General features: G+C 50.9%; 5 protein-coding genes across 5 annotated transcripts; 4 read left to right on the forward strand and 1 right to left on the reverse strand.

The window, feature by feature from the left end:
* Positions 1-389: 389 nt before the first annotated feature.
* On the forward strand, positions 390-1799 carry KY384_000726 (uncharacterized protein; the record flags this gene model as incomplete). The annotated part of the gene is made up of 2 exons (XM_044809260.1): positions 390-844; positions 899-1799. 2 exons carry the CDS (start codon positions 390-392, stop codon positions 1797-1799), a joined length of 1356 nt encoding a protein of 451 aa, XP_044665247.1.
* A 500-nt stretch (positions 1800-2299) lies between these two features.
* KY384_000727 (uncharacterized protein) lies at positions 2300-4149 on the forward strand (the record flags this gene model as incomplete). Its single annotated transcript, XM_044809261.1, has 7 exons — positions 2300-2354; positions 2563-2688; positions 2742-2747; positions 2829-2986; positions 3428-3504; positions 3558-3654; positions 3703-4149. The coding sequence occupies 7 exons, from the start codon at positions 2300-2302 to the stop codon at positions 4147-4149; spliced, it is 966 nt and encodes a 321-aa protein (XP_044665248.1).
* Positions 4150-5820: 1671 nt separating this feature from the next.
* KY384_000728 (uncharacterized protein) lies at positions 5821-8068 on the reverse strand (the record flags this gene model as incomplete). The annotated part of the gene is made up of 2 exons (XM_044809262.1): positions 5821-7191; positions 7571-8068. The coding sequence occupies 2 exons, from the start codon at positions 8066-8068 to the stop codon at positions 5821-5823; spliced, it is 1869 nt and encodes a 622-aa protein (XP_044665249.1).
* Positions 8069-9226: 1158 nt separating this feature from the next.
* On the forward strand, positions 9227-10773 carry ERG13 (3-hydroxy-3-methylglutaryl coenzyme A synthase; the record flags this gene model as incomplete). The annotated part of the gene is made up of 4 exons (XM_044809263.1): positions 9227-9286; positions 9351-9453; positions 9505-10586; positions 10636-10773. The coding sequence occupies 4 exons, from the start codon at positions 9227-9229 to the stop codon at positions 10771-10773; spliced, it is 1383 nt and encodes a 460-aa protein (XP_044665250.1).
* A 594-nt stretch (positions 10774-11367) lies between these two features.
* Positions 11368-16539, forward strand: KY384_000730 (uncharacterized protein; the record flags this gene model as incomplete). The annotated part of the gene is made up of 5 exons (XM_044809264.1): positions 11368-12611; positions 12664-13608; positions 14561-15528; positions 15576-15931; positions 15982-16539. The coding sequence occupies 5 exons, from the start codon at positions 11368-11370 to the stop codon at positions 16537-16539; spliced, it is 4071 nt and encodes a 1356-aa protein (XP_044665251.1).
* Between the last annotated feature and the right edge of the window lie 1549 nt (positions 16540-18088).

The raw sequence follows: 18088 nt of genomic DNA on the forward strand, positions 1-18088 counted from the left end.
AACCCAAAACTTCCATCCCCAAAGTTCCGGACCATCGTTTGACCCTCCTTCAAGATTCGGGCGCTGGCAGCTGTGCGCGATAATCCATCTGTCGTCGCCCGCTAAAGGAGTGCTTGAGAAAGTTAAGAGGCTAAAACTTGTAGTCGCTTGCTTAAGGCTGCATTCCGATGCACTCCTCCTTGCTTTCTTAGCAGCCTGCATCTCCCAATAGCAACCGTCGTCACGGCAGATCATCCCTTGACTCGCGCACTTTTTCTGCATCCCGCACCTTGCCTCTACACAACAATCTCCAAGACCGTGACCTATACACACCCTGTTCGGCGACCATCAACATCTCCTGCAATCTCGAAAAGACACCCCTATGCAGCATTCGTGAAAGACGCCTAAAGATGCCTTACGATACCCGACGAAAGTCGCTTTCGTTGCCTGCACTTGGGATTCAGCTCCCTAACGCCTCTCGCGCTCACCGCCATTCTACCACCAAGGCTTCCCCAACTCAAGAACGATCCTCGCCACCACAACAGCCGCCCCAGAAAAGAAGAAAACAGTCACATACGTCGGACTCAAGCTCGCCGCTAGCGACTCCTGCGCTGAAGGCATCTACAACATCCTCGTCAACGACCAAGAATGTTTCTTTTGCTGAGAGGCCCAAAATTGGAAGGCGCTATGAAGATACACCGCCCACGTCACCCGAACCCTCATCGCGTACCACGTACGACACGAACGGCATAAACGACGAAATCGTCGTTGGAGTCATCCAACAGCTAGAAAAGACCGGCAACCGGCCTCACATGATAAAGGAGCTTGCCACGGTGCTCTCGAGCGTCAACGACGCCGTCGCTAGGTATGTGGAAATTAATAATGTAGCTGTAGAAGATCATAAACTGACGTCGCACAGCTCTGCAAATCCAGGCGCTCTTCTCTCCTCCCGTCTTGCAGCATACATCAAGCGACCTGGATGGAGCATATTATCTCCATGTCCAATTGAAAAAGAACTCACCGCTGTTCATCCTCGAAAGATCTACTATTTTCTCACCACCACACCCCACCAAGACCTCCCTACTGACTCATCTGACCTCTTCGCCGCCTCGAATGCGATCGGGAAAGGAAGCAAAAGAATCATCTCGCCTAGCGTCAGCAGTGCGAGCGTTGATGAGGACATGGAAGCCGCCGAAGAAAGAAAGAGAGAGGCGTTGAGTCCAAGCCCCGAAGTTGACTTGTCGTCGCATAATCTCGATGGGACCGACAACTCGCCGGAGATGGACTTTGTTACCCCAGTCACCCCTGGTTCTTTTGTACACAGATCAAGCCTGCCAAGAGTGGACTCGAATAACTCGAGCTTCGATCACAGCCTGTCCCCTCATCACCGCGCCGCAAGCCCTCCCCTTGAAGGCGACGAAAAAGAATTCACACAGACGGCGAGTAATGTGAGGATGCGTGGTATGAGTCTGGACGACGCTCTCGCTAGGCCAACGATCGAGCTCACATCGTCACTCCAGTCCGTAGAAAATGAAGAAGACAAAGCACGGCTTAACAGGGAAGCTGCTGAGGCTTTGTTCGGAACTCATCACCCACAATCACTTGGTCTACCCCTTGGAAGTAGCCCCAAGAGCAGTCCATTGGTCAAGCCACTCCAGTCTTTTGCTGAGAAACAGACGACTGGCGCGGAAAACGAAGACACTGTGATGCAGGAGTCAGGGTCCATACTAGGTGACAGCGGGGCCGCATTGACGTGGGATACGAGAGAGCTAGAAGAAATACAGATCGAGGATCTCGATGATCTGTTTGGGGCATGTTGAATAAATCGAATATACTCAAAAGATGGTGGTCATACCCTCAACTCCTACCGTAACTTCTTGTACATATGAAGTATCTTAGACACCTGCAAGCTGGACTTAGATTGCACATACTTACCGAACGCCCTGATACTGGCTTTATGCAGTCTTCTCTCTCACCATGATCAGTATTGCATGTACCTCGTGTTAGGTTGTTGATGGCTTACATTGCTACCCAAATTCACCTTGGGCAAGCTTACCTTTCCCCTGCAGGGTTGTGATTGGTCCAGACCGCCTCAGTCTTGGCAGCGCCCAATTCTTCTACGGCTCCCACTTCAACTGCAAGATTTCCTCTACCCTCTCCATCTTTCCTCCACATCTCCACCGAGTTCATCCGTCGATGGCAACGACCACATATCCTTCTTATCACTGAAATCTGGAGAATTGTCATCTCTCGAGCCACATCTCAAGCTATATTCACCGCATATCGCAATCTAGTTTTCTCCAACAACAGTTTTTTGAGAATGAGCGATTCAGTATCCTCCACTCGCCTTTACCTGGGCAATCTCCCTCGCGATGGTATGCAAAACGAATTTAATGATTATCCCCTACGCTGCGACTGTCTCTGGGACCGTCTTCACCGCAGGTGAATGGTGGTCGTCTTGGCTGCTTCCTAGGCCTACTACGTGCTGGAAAGGATCACCGCAGATTGTTTGACACTTCTACATGGCCTGGCATAGACTCTTCTGACAGGACGCTCGCTGACTCAATTGCTTCTGGATTGCAGTCACCAAAGAGGAGATCACGCAGCACTTTCAGGACGGGCCAGGCACCATAAACGAGATCAAAATAATGAATGGCTTTGGCTTCTTGGAGTATGAGGACGCCGCTGATGCGCGTGATGTCGTGCCTCGTAAATTATCCAATCCTTATAATCATGCCTATGCTAACGGTCTTGAGTGACAGATTTCCGTATGTTCATGCTACACCCTTTGAAGCCTCTACACAGGACCAAAAAAAAAAAGGGTTTCAAAATGCTGATACAGTCGTTAGACGGATCTGACTTCAAGGGCAATCGCTTGACGGTCCAGTTCGCTCGTGGCTCGCGTCCTCGAGACTACCCAGCTCCTGAGCGCCCTCGTCCACCACGTCCCCGGCGTACCGCATTCCGCATGCAGATCACGGGTCTTCCGGTGGAAACTTCCTGGCAGGTTAGCTACTCTTTCGTTGCTTGACACTCTTGGTTTCCACGTCATCCCCTATATTGGTTGGCCGCATTGACTTCATCTCGTTGGCTTTGGCAATCTTGCTCTCAATGGTAGGACTGTGCTTGCGTGACCGACCCCGGCCGGCTTGTCTGGCAATTTCATGGTCTTGAGGGTCGTGCTTCTCTTTCCCCCTTCACAGGTGGTGCCAATTTGGGGCTACTTGCTAGACTATAGCGATGGGGCTCTCAATCGGCTTCTTCATATCCTCCGTATGCCCTGCCCTTAGATCTGCTCTACATTTATCTGTGGATTGCTGTGCTCAAGGCTTGGCCCTTTCTTACTTTCTTGGTGGATCTGGCGAAGAGATGAATCCACAATGTCATTACGCTGAAGAAAATCGTGCGGTAAATGTCTGGCCTGGACACTGGCTCACCGGGACCCTAGGATCTCAAAGACTTCGCTCGTCGTTCTGGTCTAGACGTGGTGTATTCGGAAATTGGGCGTGAACGCGATGGTAGAGGGTCAGTCTCCCCTGCTCATATATCTTCAAAGCTTTTGCTCACAATCACTTTAGTTTCGTGGAATTTGAAACTGGTCCAGACCTCAAAGTCGCTGTTGACAAGCTTGACAACCAAGATTTCAAAGGTACCTCTGTTCGCTGCATATCCGATGTAAGTCTTCTGCTCAATCCCCTAATGGGCGATACTGAAATCCTACAGATCCAAGAGGAGGTTCCAGGTCGTCAGGACTCGCGCTACCGTTCCCGCTCTCCGCCTTCATTCCGCGGACGCGGAGGGTACCCGCCGAATGGAGGTTACGATTACGACCGTCGTCCACCACCACCCCGCGGCTACAGCCCTCGCCGTGAGGAATATCGCCGCCGCTCACCTCCCCCTCGTGACGATTACTACGGCCGTCATGGTAGCTATCGATCGCCACCCCGCGGTCCACCTCGTGGTGCTCCCCCAATGGATGACGGGTATGGCGCTCCGCGTGGGGGTTACGGTCGAGAGCCTGACCCATACAGCGCTCCACCTCGGCGTGGCGCATACGACGACCCTTATGCTCGAAATGGCGACTATCCACCCCCTCGTCGATCTCCTCCTCCACCGAGGGGCTACGGGGGAGGATATGGGGATGAACGTCAGTCGAGGGGATACTGGTGATTCTCACTTCTCTTTACATTTATTTTGTCAATGCGAGGCCTTCTCGCAACGAAAGATCACTCGCTTATTCATTTAGAGAATCACCTCTGTCACCCCACAATTATTCCAACAACCAATGGGCTTAAAAGGATATTTAAATTGGCGGGAGTAGGAAGGTTCTGCTACTTGGTATGATGTGAGAGGTGATATCATCGATTGCAGAACTGTTGTGAGTAAAGGAAAGTAGCTGTCAACCAGATGGATTTTGCACAGAACAGCTGGCTTGAAACGATTATGCGAGGGAGGAGAAGCTCCATATGTTCTGCTGTTGTAGACTATATCACAAAAGTCCATTGAATCAATTCTTTCTAGACATCTGGTTCCCCAATGTATCTACCAAATAGAAAGCCCATTTTCACCTGCACCATCGACGCTCACGATCCCCCAAAATCCGGTCCACGGAATCCCACCCGCCTCGCATCTTAAACGGCGTTCCACCCCGTCAACCTATACTCATTATATCCCACCTCACACAATAAAGTCTCCTCTACTTCTCCGTACTCTACCAGTATTTCCCTCCCCTTCCCCTCGACTACGTCCTCACCTCCCTACCTCTCTCGCCTATTCGACCCTCCCTAGCCAGCATCCACAACCCCCCCCCGCCCCCCCCTCTTTCCACCGCTCTAAAAACGAACGAACATGGCAATCCCCAACCCCAACACGCGCACAACATCCACAACTCTCCATCTCACCTCCCTCACCCTTCCCCTCACCCTAAGCCACGACGCATGGTCCCGCCCCTCGAAACCGCAACCCATCGCTATATCTCTCGGCCTCGTACTGCGCGAAGTGCCACGCGCGTGCGAGAGCGATGAGTTAGGCGGGACGTTTAGTTATAGTAGTGTTTATGCTGCTGTTGTAGGGGGTTTTGGGGGTGGGGGGAAAGGTGGGGATGGAAGGGTGGAGGGCGGATTGGAGGAGGTGGCGAGACGGGTCGTTGTGCTCGCTTGTGGTGGTAACAGAAGTGGAGGGGCAGGGAAGGAGGGAGTGGCGTGGCCGGTACATAAGTTGGATGTTGAGATCGTGGCGCCGAAGGGCGTGCTGAGGACGATAGGGGCAGGTACGGGCGATGAGGGAGGAGGAGCGGGGCTGCGGTATAGTTGCTCGCTCGATATACGGGAGGGGTGGGAAATAAGCTGGGCGGCGCGGCAGGAGAAGTGGGATGTTAGAGGATTGGGATTCGCGTGCGTAATTGGAGTTAATGAGCATGAGAGGTTGGAGAAGCAGAGTGTGGTGTTGGATTTGGGCGTTGGGTTTGAAGAAGGGGGTTTGTTGAGGATATGGCCGCCGGGGAAGAAGAGATTGGAAGGGGGAGGGAGAGGGAGGAGGGATTTTGGCAGGGACTGGTGAGGAGAGTGGGGGAGGTTGTTGAGGGAAGTGAGTTTTTGACGGTGGAGAGGTTGGCGTCTGTGGTTGGGGAGGCTGTTTGTGTGGAGACGAGGGGGAGGGGAGGGGAGGGGGTAAAAGACATGAGGGTCAGAATAAGGAAGTTGGAGGCGTATGCTCTGGCGGGGAGTGTGGGCTGTGAGGTTGTTGTTGAGAGTGCCTAGGTGATAGGTACTTTAGGATGAAGTTGGATTGCATTTATTGGGTATATGAAGACCACTTTTATCAAGTCTAGAATGTTCATGCTCAGAGCTTTGGCATAGTCTTCGTCGCTTCTGCGGGATGCAGTTCTCTCTTCTCCATGGCCTTGAGCATCAGCTCGTCCAGCTCGCTCTTCTCCACGACCTTCAGCTTAGCAACCTCGACCTCCCTCTCTTTCAAAGTTTTGGCCTCGAAGAACAGCCCACTGCTTGCCAAGCTTCCTTTGGCCTTGCCCTCTTCCTTATCCTCTTCAACAACGCAGACCGCCTTGCAGAATCCCGCCCAATCCTTAAAAAATCGCTTTGAATTCGCCGCCCCTAGCATTATCATGCCAAAACAATGGCACTGTGCCTCCCACTGCTCCCACATAACCTTCACGCCCTGCTCACTCGCCAAACTTGCAAGCTGCTTTCCTTCATCTGCTAGCATCTCTTCTCCATAGGCTAGCCACATTGGTGGCGCGCCCTCCCAGCTCTTTGCAGAAACGGGTGACACAAGAGGATGATTGAGAATGCTGGTCTCACAATAGGGGTCTCCGCGCGGAGGGTCGGTAGGCCAGACTTCGTCTTTTGGCCATGTAGCGAGGCGTAGGGATGTCAGCGGTGGAGGGAGGTAATCGTATTGCGCATTCGAGACGCGGGAGGGGAGACAGCCTGTCAGGTCCAAGTAGGGAGAATGTGTCGCAAGACCTGCGGGAAGAGGGAGAGGCAGGGTGACTTCGTGTTCATGGAAGCGAAAAGATTGCTTTTGGGCCTCAGAGGTACTGTGATTGATTTGTAACAGGAGTTGGGTGAGGGCAAGGGCGAGATTTCCGCCTGCGCTGTCGCCTGCTAGAATTATTTGGGAGGATGGGACAGTAGAGTGAAAGGAGGACGGTGGAGGGTAGAGGAGCGAGAGGTAGGCTATGAAGCAATCGAGGAGGGCGGCTGGAAAAGGGTGCTGAGGCGCGAGACGGTAGCGGATGTTCAGTGCACGGCCACCTGTTAGATGAGATAGGTGGGAAACCGGATTGCGGTGGGAGGCTGGGTCCATCATTATAAAGGCACCACCGTGGAAGTAGAGGATTGTGATGGGAGTTGCTGTATCTGACATAAGGCGGTCATAGTGTTGGCGTTCACTAAGGTCGGGGCGAGCACGCTGAGAGTCCACATCTGGACGGTAGCCTGTCCATTCGGCTTCTACTGGTAGAACAGCTGGTCTAGTGTAAATCTGTGAAGGGGAGCTCTTGAGGTCATCAATCGCTTGGTACAAGAGTTGTGGGACTTCATCACTCTCTGGGGCGAGTAGAGTTGTTTTTGATATCCACATTTTCCCTTTGATTGGTGGTGCTTTGATCGACGCTCGTTGCTGTGCGAGGGCTCCGCGAGGATTTGGAGTGCTGAGAACTTCGCGTAAGAGCTTGACGATGAGCTCGGTCTTGAGATCCCATTTCGTGGAGGTAGGACTGAGGTAGAGCGTGTGCCAAAGTGCGGTTCTGGTGAGGAAAGGGACTTGGGGAAGGATGAAGCGCAGGACAGCGCTCTTGTTTGACAAATCCATGATGTATCTTGAGTCTCTCGACCGACTTTGCGATGTTGAAGGGACTCAATCCCAAATTTGATCTTGACTACATGATGGCGTTGATGGAGAAGTAGTCCCGACGCAATCGCGCTAATTTCAATGGATTTGGATGGACCTCGGCAATTTGTACGAGTACGGAGATTTTGTGCCTGGACAGCCTCATTGTCACGGCGCTGATGGTGTCGCATCACCAATTCCATCAATTGAACCTATGATTTGATGGGGAAGATGCCACTTTAGACCACCAGCTGCCAAGCTCTGAATGCAGAAGTTGCAAAGACGTTTGGCGAATGCTCGGGTCCTGGTGAGGAACATATGTTACTGAGGGGTTTGACGGTAGAAGCAGTGCACTTTCCCATCCAGCTTGATCTGCTCCCTGAACATCTTTGACGAGATCGTCACCAATGTGGACGCATTGGACTTTCTCAGATGTTGAATACCCGCTTTGTCCGAAAGCAGCCTCAAAGATTTCTTTCGCAGGTTTGGTGTGGCCAACGTCGTAGCTCGTTGTTGTGAAGTCAAGATCAAATTTGTTGACTAATGTCGATAGCTCGTCCTGCTGTGCTCGTCGAGCAGTATTGACCCGCAGACCCAAGTTCGTCAGGATTGAAGATACCCGGTCGTCGGAGTTGGTGACGATACCTGTGATAAGCGTCACTCGAGGGAAAGGCTTTGAGTTCATTGCTCTTCTGAGATTGGCCAATTTTTTGAAGAAGGGTGCCACTTCTGGCATCAGCGTATACCCTCTGCTTGTACTGAAGATGTCCCACAATTCTGCAATCAGCTTCGACGGCACTTCATGAGTTGAAGCGTACGGAGAAAATGTTGAACGTATGATCTAGATAGACGACATCATTACCCTAGATGGACGATGGAAAAATATAAATAACATGCAAAAAGGAGGATCCTTGCGCCTTGAGCGTGGTGGGTCAAGTACCCTCAATAGAGACAGAGATCTTTGCTCTAATTTGAGTTTCCCATCACTTTCCCTTCTTCCAAGTATTATAATCATGACAAGAAATGAGGACCTAGAGTAGGCCATTGAAGATCTCGCTTTCAGGAAGGGTGCTCACATTTGTCCACCATTGATAAGGGGTCATCTCACTGGACTTCCCATAATTAGGATGCTCGGTCATTGTCATTTTGAATGCTAGCGATAGGCCATGTTAGAGCAATGCTGTAAGCGTCTCTGCATATATCACCTTTCCTAAACTCTGCATCGACATCGCCGTCGCTGAAGCCAGTCAGACCATGCTCCCGTGCAGTTCTGGCATATATTGAAGCTATTGATTGTCGAGGCCTATACAATGTACCAAATGCATCCAATGTCAGCAGGATTGATTTGGTAGGGTCAAAGAAAAGTCTTCTGGCTCGAGACATGCTTTCGACATCTGCGTTCTTCGTGGGTCAGATGCTGTTGGGGAAGGACGCCGTTAACTCCGCGCGAAAGGGGCGAATGGGCGTGGGCCCTGGTGGGCCTCAGGGGAAAGACCCTGCGGCGGGCAGTGAAGAAGCGAGAGGACCCGCTGTGGGCATCTTGCGTCAGGGGCGGCAATGCCTGAAGAGGCAAATCTCGAGTCTAAGGGAAAATCTGGGCAATAATGCGCGTCTAGGCTTCAACATTCGTGATTTACTTACACAACCACACCCGTTTCTCGGAACCATTGATCGCTCGCTAGGCATTCAAATCTGAACATACCATATAAAGTGTCTCGGAGTTTGTCTTTCCTGAAGTCGACTCATTTCAACTACCTCTTTGTCACGGCCTCCAGTCTTTTCATCACATCTGTGAACCAGCAGCTATTGAGATCCATTGATAAGGCATGTTCGAGAGATATCGCAATTAAATCATATTCTAGGCATCAATTCCTACAAGTGACTTCCCACAACCATGGCATCACGACCGCAGAATGTTGGGGTGAAGGCAATCGAAATGTATTTTCCCAGCCAGGTAAAGCACCCCACCCCCTGTTGTCTACTTACCTTAAGGATCCTTGTGAGCTGAAAGCCAATAGTGCGTGGATCAAGCTGAACTGGAGAAATTCGATGGAGTCAGCACTGGAAAATACACGATTGGATTAGGCCAGACGAAAATGAGCTTCTGTGATGATCGAGAAGGTGAGCGCAAGTCGTGCGAACCTGTTGACCTTTCACTGACTTTTGGCCTAGACATTTATTCCTTCGCTCTAACTACTGTCTCCTCCCTCCTGAAAAAATACTCCATCGATCCAAAGTCTATTGGGCGTTTGGAAGTTGGTACAGAAACACTACTCGACAAGTCAAAGTCTGTCAAGTCCGTATTGATGCAGCTGTTTCAGGAGTCTGGCAATAATAATGTCGAGGGTGTCGATACGGTCAATGCATGCTATGGTGGTACCAATGCCCTTTTCAACGCAATTAATTGGGTAGAGTCATCTGCCTGGGATGGACGGGACGCTATTGTGGTGGCTGGAGACATCGCGCTGTATGCGAAGGGCAATGCACGACCGACAGGTGGTGCTGGCTGCGTCGCGATGCTCATTGGTCCGAATGCGCCAATTGCCTTGGAGCCGGGCATGAGAGGCACTCACATGCAACATGTCTACGACTTTTACAAACCAGATTTGACGTCGGAATATCCTGTCGTCGATGGTCATTATTCGGTCACGTGCTACACGCAGGCACTAGATGCTTGCTACAAAGCATACAATGAGCGAGAGCAGAAGCTTCAAGGCAGTGGAATGGCCAACGGTGTGCATGAGTCTAGAGGCGAACGAACGACTCCCCTCGATCGCTTCGATTACATGCTTTTTCACTCCCCCGCCTGTAAACTGGTCGCCAAATCCTATGGCAGGTTGCTGTACAATGATTTCAGAGCATCGCCTGACAGCCCTGCGTTTGAACCTGTTCCGAAGGACATTCGAGATTTGAGCTACGAGGCTTCCTTGACCGACAAGAATGTTGAAAAGACATTTATGGGTCTAAGTAAGAAACATTTCCAAGCAAGGGTACAGCCAAGTATTCAAGTGCCGACTATGTGCGGCAATATGTACTGTGCCAGTGTCTACGGTTCTCTAGTCGCCCTCCTCAGCAATATCTCAAGCGAGCAGATCAAAGGTCGAAGAATAGGAGTCTTCAGCTACGGGAGTGGCCTTGCGAGTTCTTTCTTCAGCATGAGAGTCGTCGGAGATACGTCGGAGATGGCAACGAAAGTAGATTTGCAAACACGATTAGACAATCGGAGGACTGTGCCTCCGGAGGTCTATGATGAGGTCCGCACTCTTCGCAACTCGAATGGAGGAACTGCTGACCATTTCACAGATGTGCGAGCTACGTAAGAAAGCTCATATGAAGAAAGGATACACACCGAGTGGGAATGTGAATACCATCGTGGCCGGTACATATTACTTGACAGAGGTCAACGATCTATACCAACGAAAGTACGAGATCAAGGCATGAGGACTGATCAAGATTCTTGGTTTCTGCGAAAATTAAGCACCGGCACTGAAAAAGACATTCGAGAAATATGCAGTGCTTGCTTTGATTGATTCGAATAATCCGAGTTGACAGGGCGGCTTGTCCATACTGATGACATCTAAGTTCTGAGATTCCCCGAGGCCTTCAAGTATACATAGACGATAGACGGTTGGCCTGCCAAGATCAGCATTGTGATTGTATACTACTGTACAGCGCTGTAGGTTGAGTAGAGATCATAATGGAACATTAATTGATCTTCTGATGTGGGAGTGGATATCTGTGTTTTTGCACCCTTGCTTAATTGGGGTTTGGGAAGGAGGAACGGGCTCTTGGAGTCTTGGCACGTTTTAGCTGAAGCGCCACTGACCCGCCCTTCGCCCCAAGGCTAATCGCTTGTTTCTCGGCCCCTGGCTCCTTCGCAGTTCTTATCGAAACGTCAATCCATCCCCAAACCCCCGAAATACAAGGTCAAGAGCCACGTAGGATGCAAATGACATGAAAACATCTTGTTTACCACGTTGAAGAAGCGGCGTTCTGCTTTTACTGAAGCCACAGCGCCCTAGAAAAGCCGCGGTCATGGATCGTCGGTCGAATCGATCCTCAGGTTCAACACGACAATCCACACGGTCTTCGGCATCGAACGTATTTGGTGATCAGCACGCGTTGCCCGTGTTCGACAATGAATCAGCACAGACATCTCCAACAATGGTTTCCAGCCAGAATGACCATGAATTACAACATCAAGATGGGGCCGGAACGCGACGGTCCTCAATAACCTCTCATTCTTCACCGCAAGATCCACCGGACAACACAATTTCCAGAGATCAAACTTCACAACATAGCTCCTATCAAAGGCCGTTTGCTTCGCGATTTTCATTTGCACGGAACCGAAATTCAGCCTCAGAAGCAACATCTCCCGCAACGAATCGAAGATCTACCTACTCGTCATTCAGAGTTTCAAGAGCAGAGAGCCCGTATCAGGGTGCTACTGGACCAAGCCAACCATATGGCATGTATTTACAAAATACAGGGCTGTCGCGAGCAGCAAGCACAGCGACCACGTCGACCATGCGTCAGCCAGAACGTTCGTATACAGGTCCCAGGGGCCCTACGCAGCCCTATGGTCTGTATCCGCAGAACACAACTGCTGGAGACGAAGAAAACGCTTCATCTGTGCAGAATGATGTGTCTACGGGCGCTTATCCTGTCGGATCTCGACCACCCCCTCAGCCATACCAGCGGCGCCTTGGGCCGGAGGGTGAAGATATTGACGACATAGTCGGTCCAGATGGCTATGCCGAACAACTACCCCCATACACGCGATACGCGAACGACATTCCACCGAAACGGGATCCCCACGCTACTCGAAGCTTTTATGGTCCAGCTACTCCCAATCAGACGTCAAGTGGTGACAGTTCTACCCTGAATGCAGGGGAGATCCGTGATAATGAGAGAGCTCCTCCTGAGAATGACCATAACACAACCAGCCACCCAATCATTCAACTACCAACGCAAAATCCTGCTCATTCGCCCCTTCGCGATCCTTTTGGAGACTATCCTACACCTGTAAGCTCTACAACAACCCAAGTTGAAGCGCTTCAGAAAGAGGAGAAAGAAAGTTTCACCCAGCGTGCACATCGTAGCTACAAGAAACGCGTTTGTTGGGGCGTGTTACCTTGCTGGCTTCTGAGCCTCGTCGTCACCTTTCTCGTTGCCATTATGATTGGTGGCGTACTTGGCGGTGTACTTGCCCACCGAGATGGAGTCAAGAAAGGAGTTGAGACTGCTATGCAGGCGACTGCTTCCCCTTCACATCTAACGTACGTTTGCCAATCAGGTGTGAGTTGTGACGCTTTACTGATGATATCACAGAGCTTCCCCATCGATAGTGACCACGTCCATTCTACCCGGAGAAACTCCCGATGACGCTGCTCCAATACCAACTCCGACCCAATTACCTATAATCCCCACTGGTACATGGGCTGTGTCTCTTCAAGAGCCTCTATCATCGTCAAACTCGTGTCTCACAAACCCTGCCCAAAACAACGCTTGGGATTGCTCGAATGGCGCGGATCTCGAAATTGATATACAAATGCCTAGCAGTGGACAAATGGCACCGCCCATCATTAATTTGACTTACAGCAACCTACCAAATCAGCAGATTAGATACGGAGCACAACCTCCTGAGTTAGTTGGCCTCACGGATTTAGTCCTGGCAAGAGATAAGAGCAAAAGTGCTTTCAACCAAGGCCCTGCGTACTCTTTCAATCAGCAATTCAACAAAACGGTCATTGTCAAGGCTGAAGATTTCCCGGGTCCTGTGCTCCCGAGCAAGCGAGACAGCGTGTGGTCAGTAAGGCGATGGCTAGAAGGCTGGGAAGAATATGCTAGCTTGTCGGAACGCCAACTCCAGCAATCTGACTGGAATCAGACCTACTTAGCACGCCCAGGAGACAAACCATGGTACTGCTTCTGGAACGGAACCGTCTTCAGCGGATTCATTTACACTCAGAATGAGGATGACTCGTCAGACTCGGATTCGGATTCGGATTCTAGTTCCTCTTCCTCCGCATCCCCAACGGGTAGCTATCCCAAAAGACAGGTGCCAATATCAAGCTACCCTCAATACCCCAAGACTATCAAGATTAAAGAAAAGCGAAACGCTGTGAACCCTACCGCTCCGTACTGCCAACAGGTTCAAGTTCTAGATGATTTCCGGCTTGGCCCAGCACTGAACACCGTCCTGTTGACTGAATATGAAGCCACTATTCCTCTTCACAACGATGTTGTCGGAGGTGGACCAAGTCCACATCGAAGGTCTAGGATACGGCGGGACATGTCTTCTACTTACCAGCAATGCCAATGTTCATGGCAGAAGGCCTAAGAAAGTCGGACCCTGAACCTTCCACCTTTATGGCATTTGATCATAAGAAATTTACGAATCATGTAGCATAGGCGTTTTGGGATTATTTGCGGGAGGGACAACGCCCTGGTACATATGAATATGGTTTGGGCTGGCGCCATGCGTCCCCGTGCTCTTTCTTCACGATAGTACTCGAAACAAAATGTATAATTCATATAAGCAATGCCGTAACTAGACTTCAAGGCCTATCGCGAAAGACGATATATCTATTGCTGGGTTCAACGGTGTGTCCGTGCTGAAAAGACGTTGTCTCGGTTTTTAGGGAGATTTCTGTCGGGCGTGCCCGAAGAGGCTAGTTCAACATGCCCAATGCCATCACATGTGATTTGAAGCACTGAGAACTTCACCAACGTTTACTTTGCAGCTTTGTAGCTTTTGCCACGACTATTCGAACGCGAATGTCCACAGCCTTTGTACTCTGCTTTCATTATGCCAGAGTAAATTGTTCGTCCCTCCCAATCTCCAGCTCGAAGCCTCGCGTTAGAGCTCCCTGTTCCAGACACACGGACCACTTCGTTCAAATTGACACGCCGTCAGCTTTGACTTCAGACTGATTTGCTTGCTAACCTCAAAATGTACAAGACCTACGCAGCGCTCTCACATTGAGCCCATTCCAAAGACTTTACGATCCGCACCCCGCATTCGCCCTGCATCTCGAGTTCTGACACTTCTTTCCAATTTTTGGTTTGCCGTCTCGTCAACATCCTCGTACCTCACAAGTCAAAGCGACAACAATGCCTTGCTTCAAAGGTCTGGCCGTCAGTATCCATACGCCTGATGGTCCTATTTCGGAATACTCTATTCAGAAACAGTCTCGGTTCTCCCGCATAAGCTCTTACATACCAGTACCTCCCCCAAGTTACCGAACAACTCCACAGCCAATGGACAGAGACCAGAACAGTCTACCTTTGCTATATCAATCACCCTACTCACGCCTGGGTTGAACGTGCCATACTCCTCTCCCAAACCAACCCAAGAGAATCCCTACCCAACCCCTCGGAAAGTCAGCACGCTCCCTGGCATGAGCCATGATAGAGGGCGATATGCATCCTCGATAGCTCCATATTTACCACTTACGACCTCTCCGAACGAGACCATCGCAGCCTACATATACTTCGATGGGAGACCGAAGGAAGAGGTAGCTACTTTGCTCCGAAGGGGAGAGGAGACATGGGTCAACTCTCGATGGGTCAGCGTACCAACCTCAGAGGGTGGAGGATTAGCAGAAAGAGAGTTCCTTTTCCGAGAAGTTGGTCTAGAGAGATGGCTGAATGGGCTTGATCTCGACGGCAAAGACGCCGCGGCAACAATTGAAAAGAGAAGGCAAAAGATGGAAAAGAAACGTCGACGTAGAAAGATTAAGGTAGAGGAAAGTGACGGCGAGGAGGGAGAGTCATCCATTCTGGGTGCAAGGATCAAAGCCGAGAAGGGTGTCCTCCGCTATGGTGCAGACTCGCAGTCCCCATTAGAGCAAATTTCAGACTCGGATGACTTGCTCCTGAGTGAGTCTGAGGACTCAGATGATGATCCGGTACCCGAGTCGACTGGACAGATCAAGGTCGCTCTATACCGGGTTCTAGCTTCGGGTGACATTAGACGGGGGGAATACTCGCCGCAATTTGATGCACACGAGGGGGACGAAATGGAAGGGACAGGCAATGATCAGGGCAAAGGAGAGGAAGACATAGATCACCAAACTAGCTTTGCAAAGCCAAAATCCTTGGATCCCAAGAGTATCAGCACCCAGACCGTGACTGGTATTGATCCTCAGGATAAGCCTTTTGCTGTCTTTACCTTCTTGTATAGAGGAGAGAGTACGTATTTACTGCTCTTTTATTGATTCGACGCTGACAGTCCCTAGAGCAACTCCACAAGATGGGTATGCTCCCCACGGCCTCAAAGCCCACACCCAAGACGCCTGTATCAAACGGCAAGCGACGATCTATACAAGACGATCTCTCGAAATTCAAGCCCTTAGACTCTGACAGACTGAAGAATTTCTCCCAAATGCGGGACCCAACCGAGACAAATGGGGAAAGTAACAAGAAATCAACCATAAAGCGGGAGCAGGATTTCGATAGTGATGATGAGCACGACAATGGGGACGCCATTGTTGTCAAAGCCGAAAAGGCAGGGGAGAGAGATGCAGACGCTATGCTATCGCCCGAAGAAGCAAAAAGGCACGGAGAATTGGCAGATGGAGTGCAAAATATCCGTGTAAGTCCCATCTTTCATGCGCGATACGACTTTCATGCTCATTCTGTCAGCTCAAACGGCAGCACTCAGCCGACTCGTTCGTCGCTCCGTCGCCTGCACCCGCAAACCGCAAAACCCCAACCGATTCCACCACGCCCGTGCGAGGCGTGTCTCCCACCAAAGGTAATAGCACCAGACCCCACATCAACACATCAGAGTCAACTCCATCTTCCCATAACAACGGCCCACTTCTCCCCAGCGTAGCCTTCAACGACTCGGGCCCCGCTCCCTCCACAACCACAGCCGCCAACTCCGTCGGCTCCCCGCTCAAGAAAGCAAGGTCCTCACTGAGCGGCATCGATGACGAGGACATGCGGAAACGCTTCGGCTTGGGCATCGGGATGAGCGGGATCCCCCAAGCTGATGTGCTTGGACGCATGGAACACGATCGCATGGCTAATGCTGGGGAGGGTAGCAATGCTAGTAGTGGTGTAGGCAATGTGGGACCCAGTCTCGGCGGGATTCTAGGCGGTGTGCTCGGAAAGCCAGCGGAGGTCCAGCCAAGCAAGAGGGAACCAGAGGCTACCGTTAAGAAGGAGGCGGTCGAGGAGATGGAGGAGGAGTTGTAGATTTCCTGCCTACCTGCCTGTCTGGCTGGCTGGCTAGAAACTAGAGACCGCTGGATTGATTTTGTTCCAAGGTTGTCGTGGGGTGAGAAGAAGGAAGGAAGGAAGGAAGGAAGGCGTTTGGTGCTATAGCCACCCACCCATAGGTAAATCGCGATCAGGGTGCAAATGTGTATGTATGTGTCACATACCGTATCTCGTCTCATGTTTGATCGATCAGGTCGGTCGGTCGGTCGGTAGATTATGCCCTTTTTCTCGTGCATATATTCTCGTTTAGATAAGAGATGTGTCGTCGGGAAATGGGAGAGGAGATGGAGATGGGATGGGATGGAATGGGATGGGCCGTATACAATTATATCTACCCAGGGCAAATTCTATTGGTCATTGTGGGTTTATTCTATGGTATGTAATGTGTTGGTGTGAATGTACTCGCACATTTCCCCTCCCCTTATGTGACGTTGGTGGAAGCCTGCTTGCTCCTTCTCTCTTCGCCTATCCAAGGCATCTCCTCTTATAAGAACTTGGCTGGCGGTGATCGACCACGTGGACGAGATGTTGATTTTGGATCGGGTCACGGGTTTCTGCATAATTATAATATATCTCGTCTTTCTATGGGCTGGGCTGGCCTTGCAGTGATCGTCCACGTGAAAGAGATGTTAGAATTTGGATCAGGTTATGCGTCCCTTTCTCGTCGCTCTGAATCTGCTGATTAGCGATCTTCCTGTCATTGGGTCGGTGTCGAAGCGTGCTTCCTCACCTCGTCGCCTGTTGTCCCGCCGGAGCAGATAATTCTGGTATATCGTTACGAGCCCGATGATGAGGCCCATGCCGCCAATGACTACGGTCGCGATTGTTTCTGGCGTCAAGTATGCTGTGGGAATTCGTTAGTTGGGCTTGGGATGAGGAGGAGGAAGAAGTGGTGGTGAGAGGATGGAGCTGGGTGAGTTTGGGTTGGGTTGGGTTGTGGTGTGAGGTGTTTGGGAAGGCAGAGATGATGGGGAAAGGATGGTCAGATCAGTCGGGAGGGTAGTCAAGGTGGTGGTGATTTACTGGCGTCCATGGTGCAGACGTTGGAGAAGGAAGGCAAGGATACAGGTGGGTTAGTTCGTGAGGAAGCGGGTGCGAGGGTGCGTAGACAGGAATAAAGGAGGAGGAAAGAGGGAAGAAGAGGACGCGTACTCGGCATTCCCAATTCGGGCAATATGAAAGGGTGCTTGAATGATAGAGGGCGCTATGGGCTGTGGTGTTGTCGAATGCAGTCTTTGTGGGTTGAAAGTCTTTTGCTGTCTGGGAATACGGTGTTAATGAAGTGGTTGAGGGATAAAGAGTAGAACTGTAGAGAGTAGATAGTCTTTATGTAGGCGTAGAGGACACAGGAATATGAGTGGTGTTTTAGGAAGTGCCTGACAGATATGGAATTAAGCTTGAAGGTTACCACGCGATTCCCCATCGCTAATCGGCAGAACAAGAGCATCGATGGCCGACTCCGCTTATGAACAGTTTGGAAAGACAAACGTAGCACTCTTGACGATTATCCTGGGAAGCTAATTCG

The sequence above is a fragment of the Bacidia gigantensis genome, assembly GCF_019456465.1.
Source record: "Bacidia gigantensis strain McMullin 20006 chromosome Unknown contig_74, whole genome shotgun sequence".
NCBI classification, from domain to species: domain Eukaryota; kingdom Fungi; phylum Ascomycota; class Lecanoromycetes; order Lecanorales; family Ramalinaceae; genus Bacidia; species Bacidia gigantensis.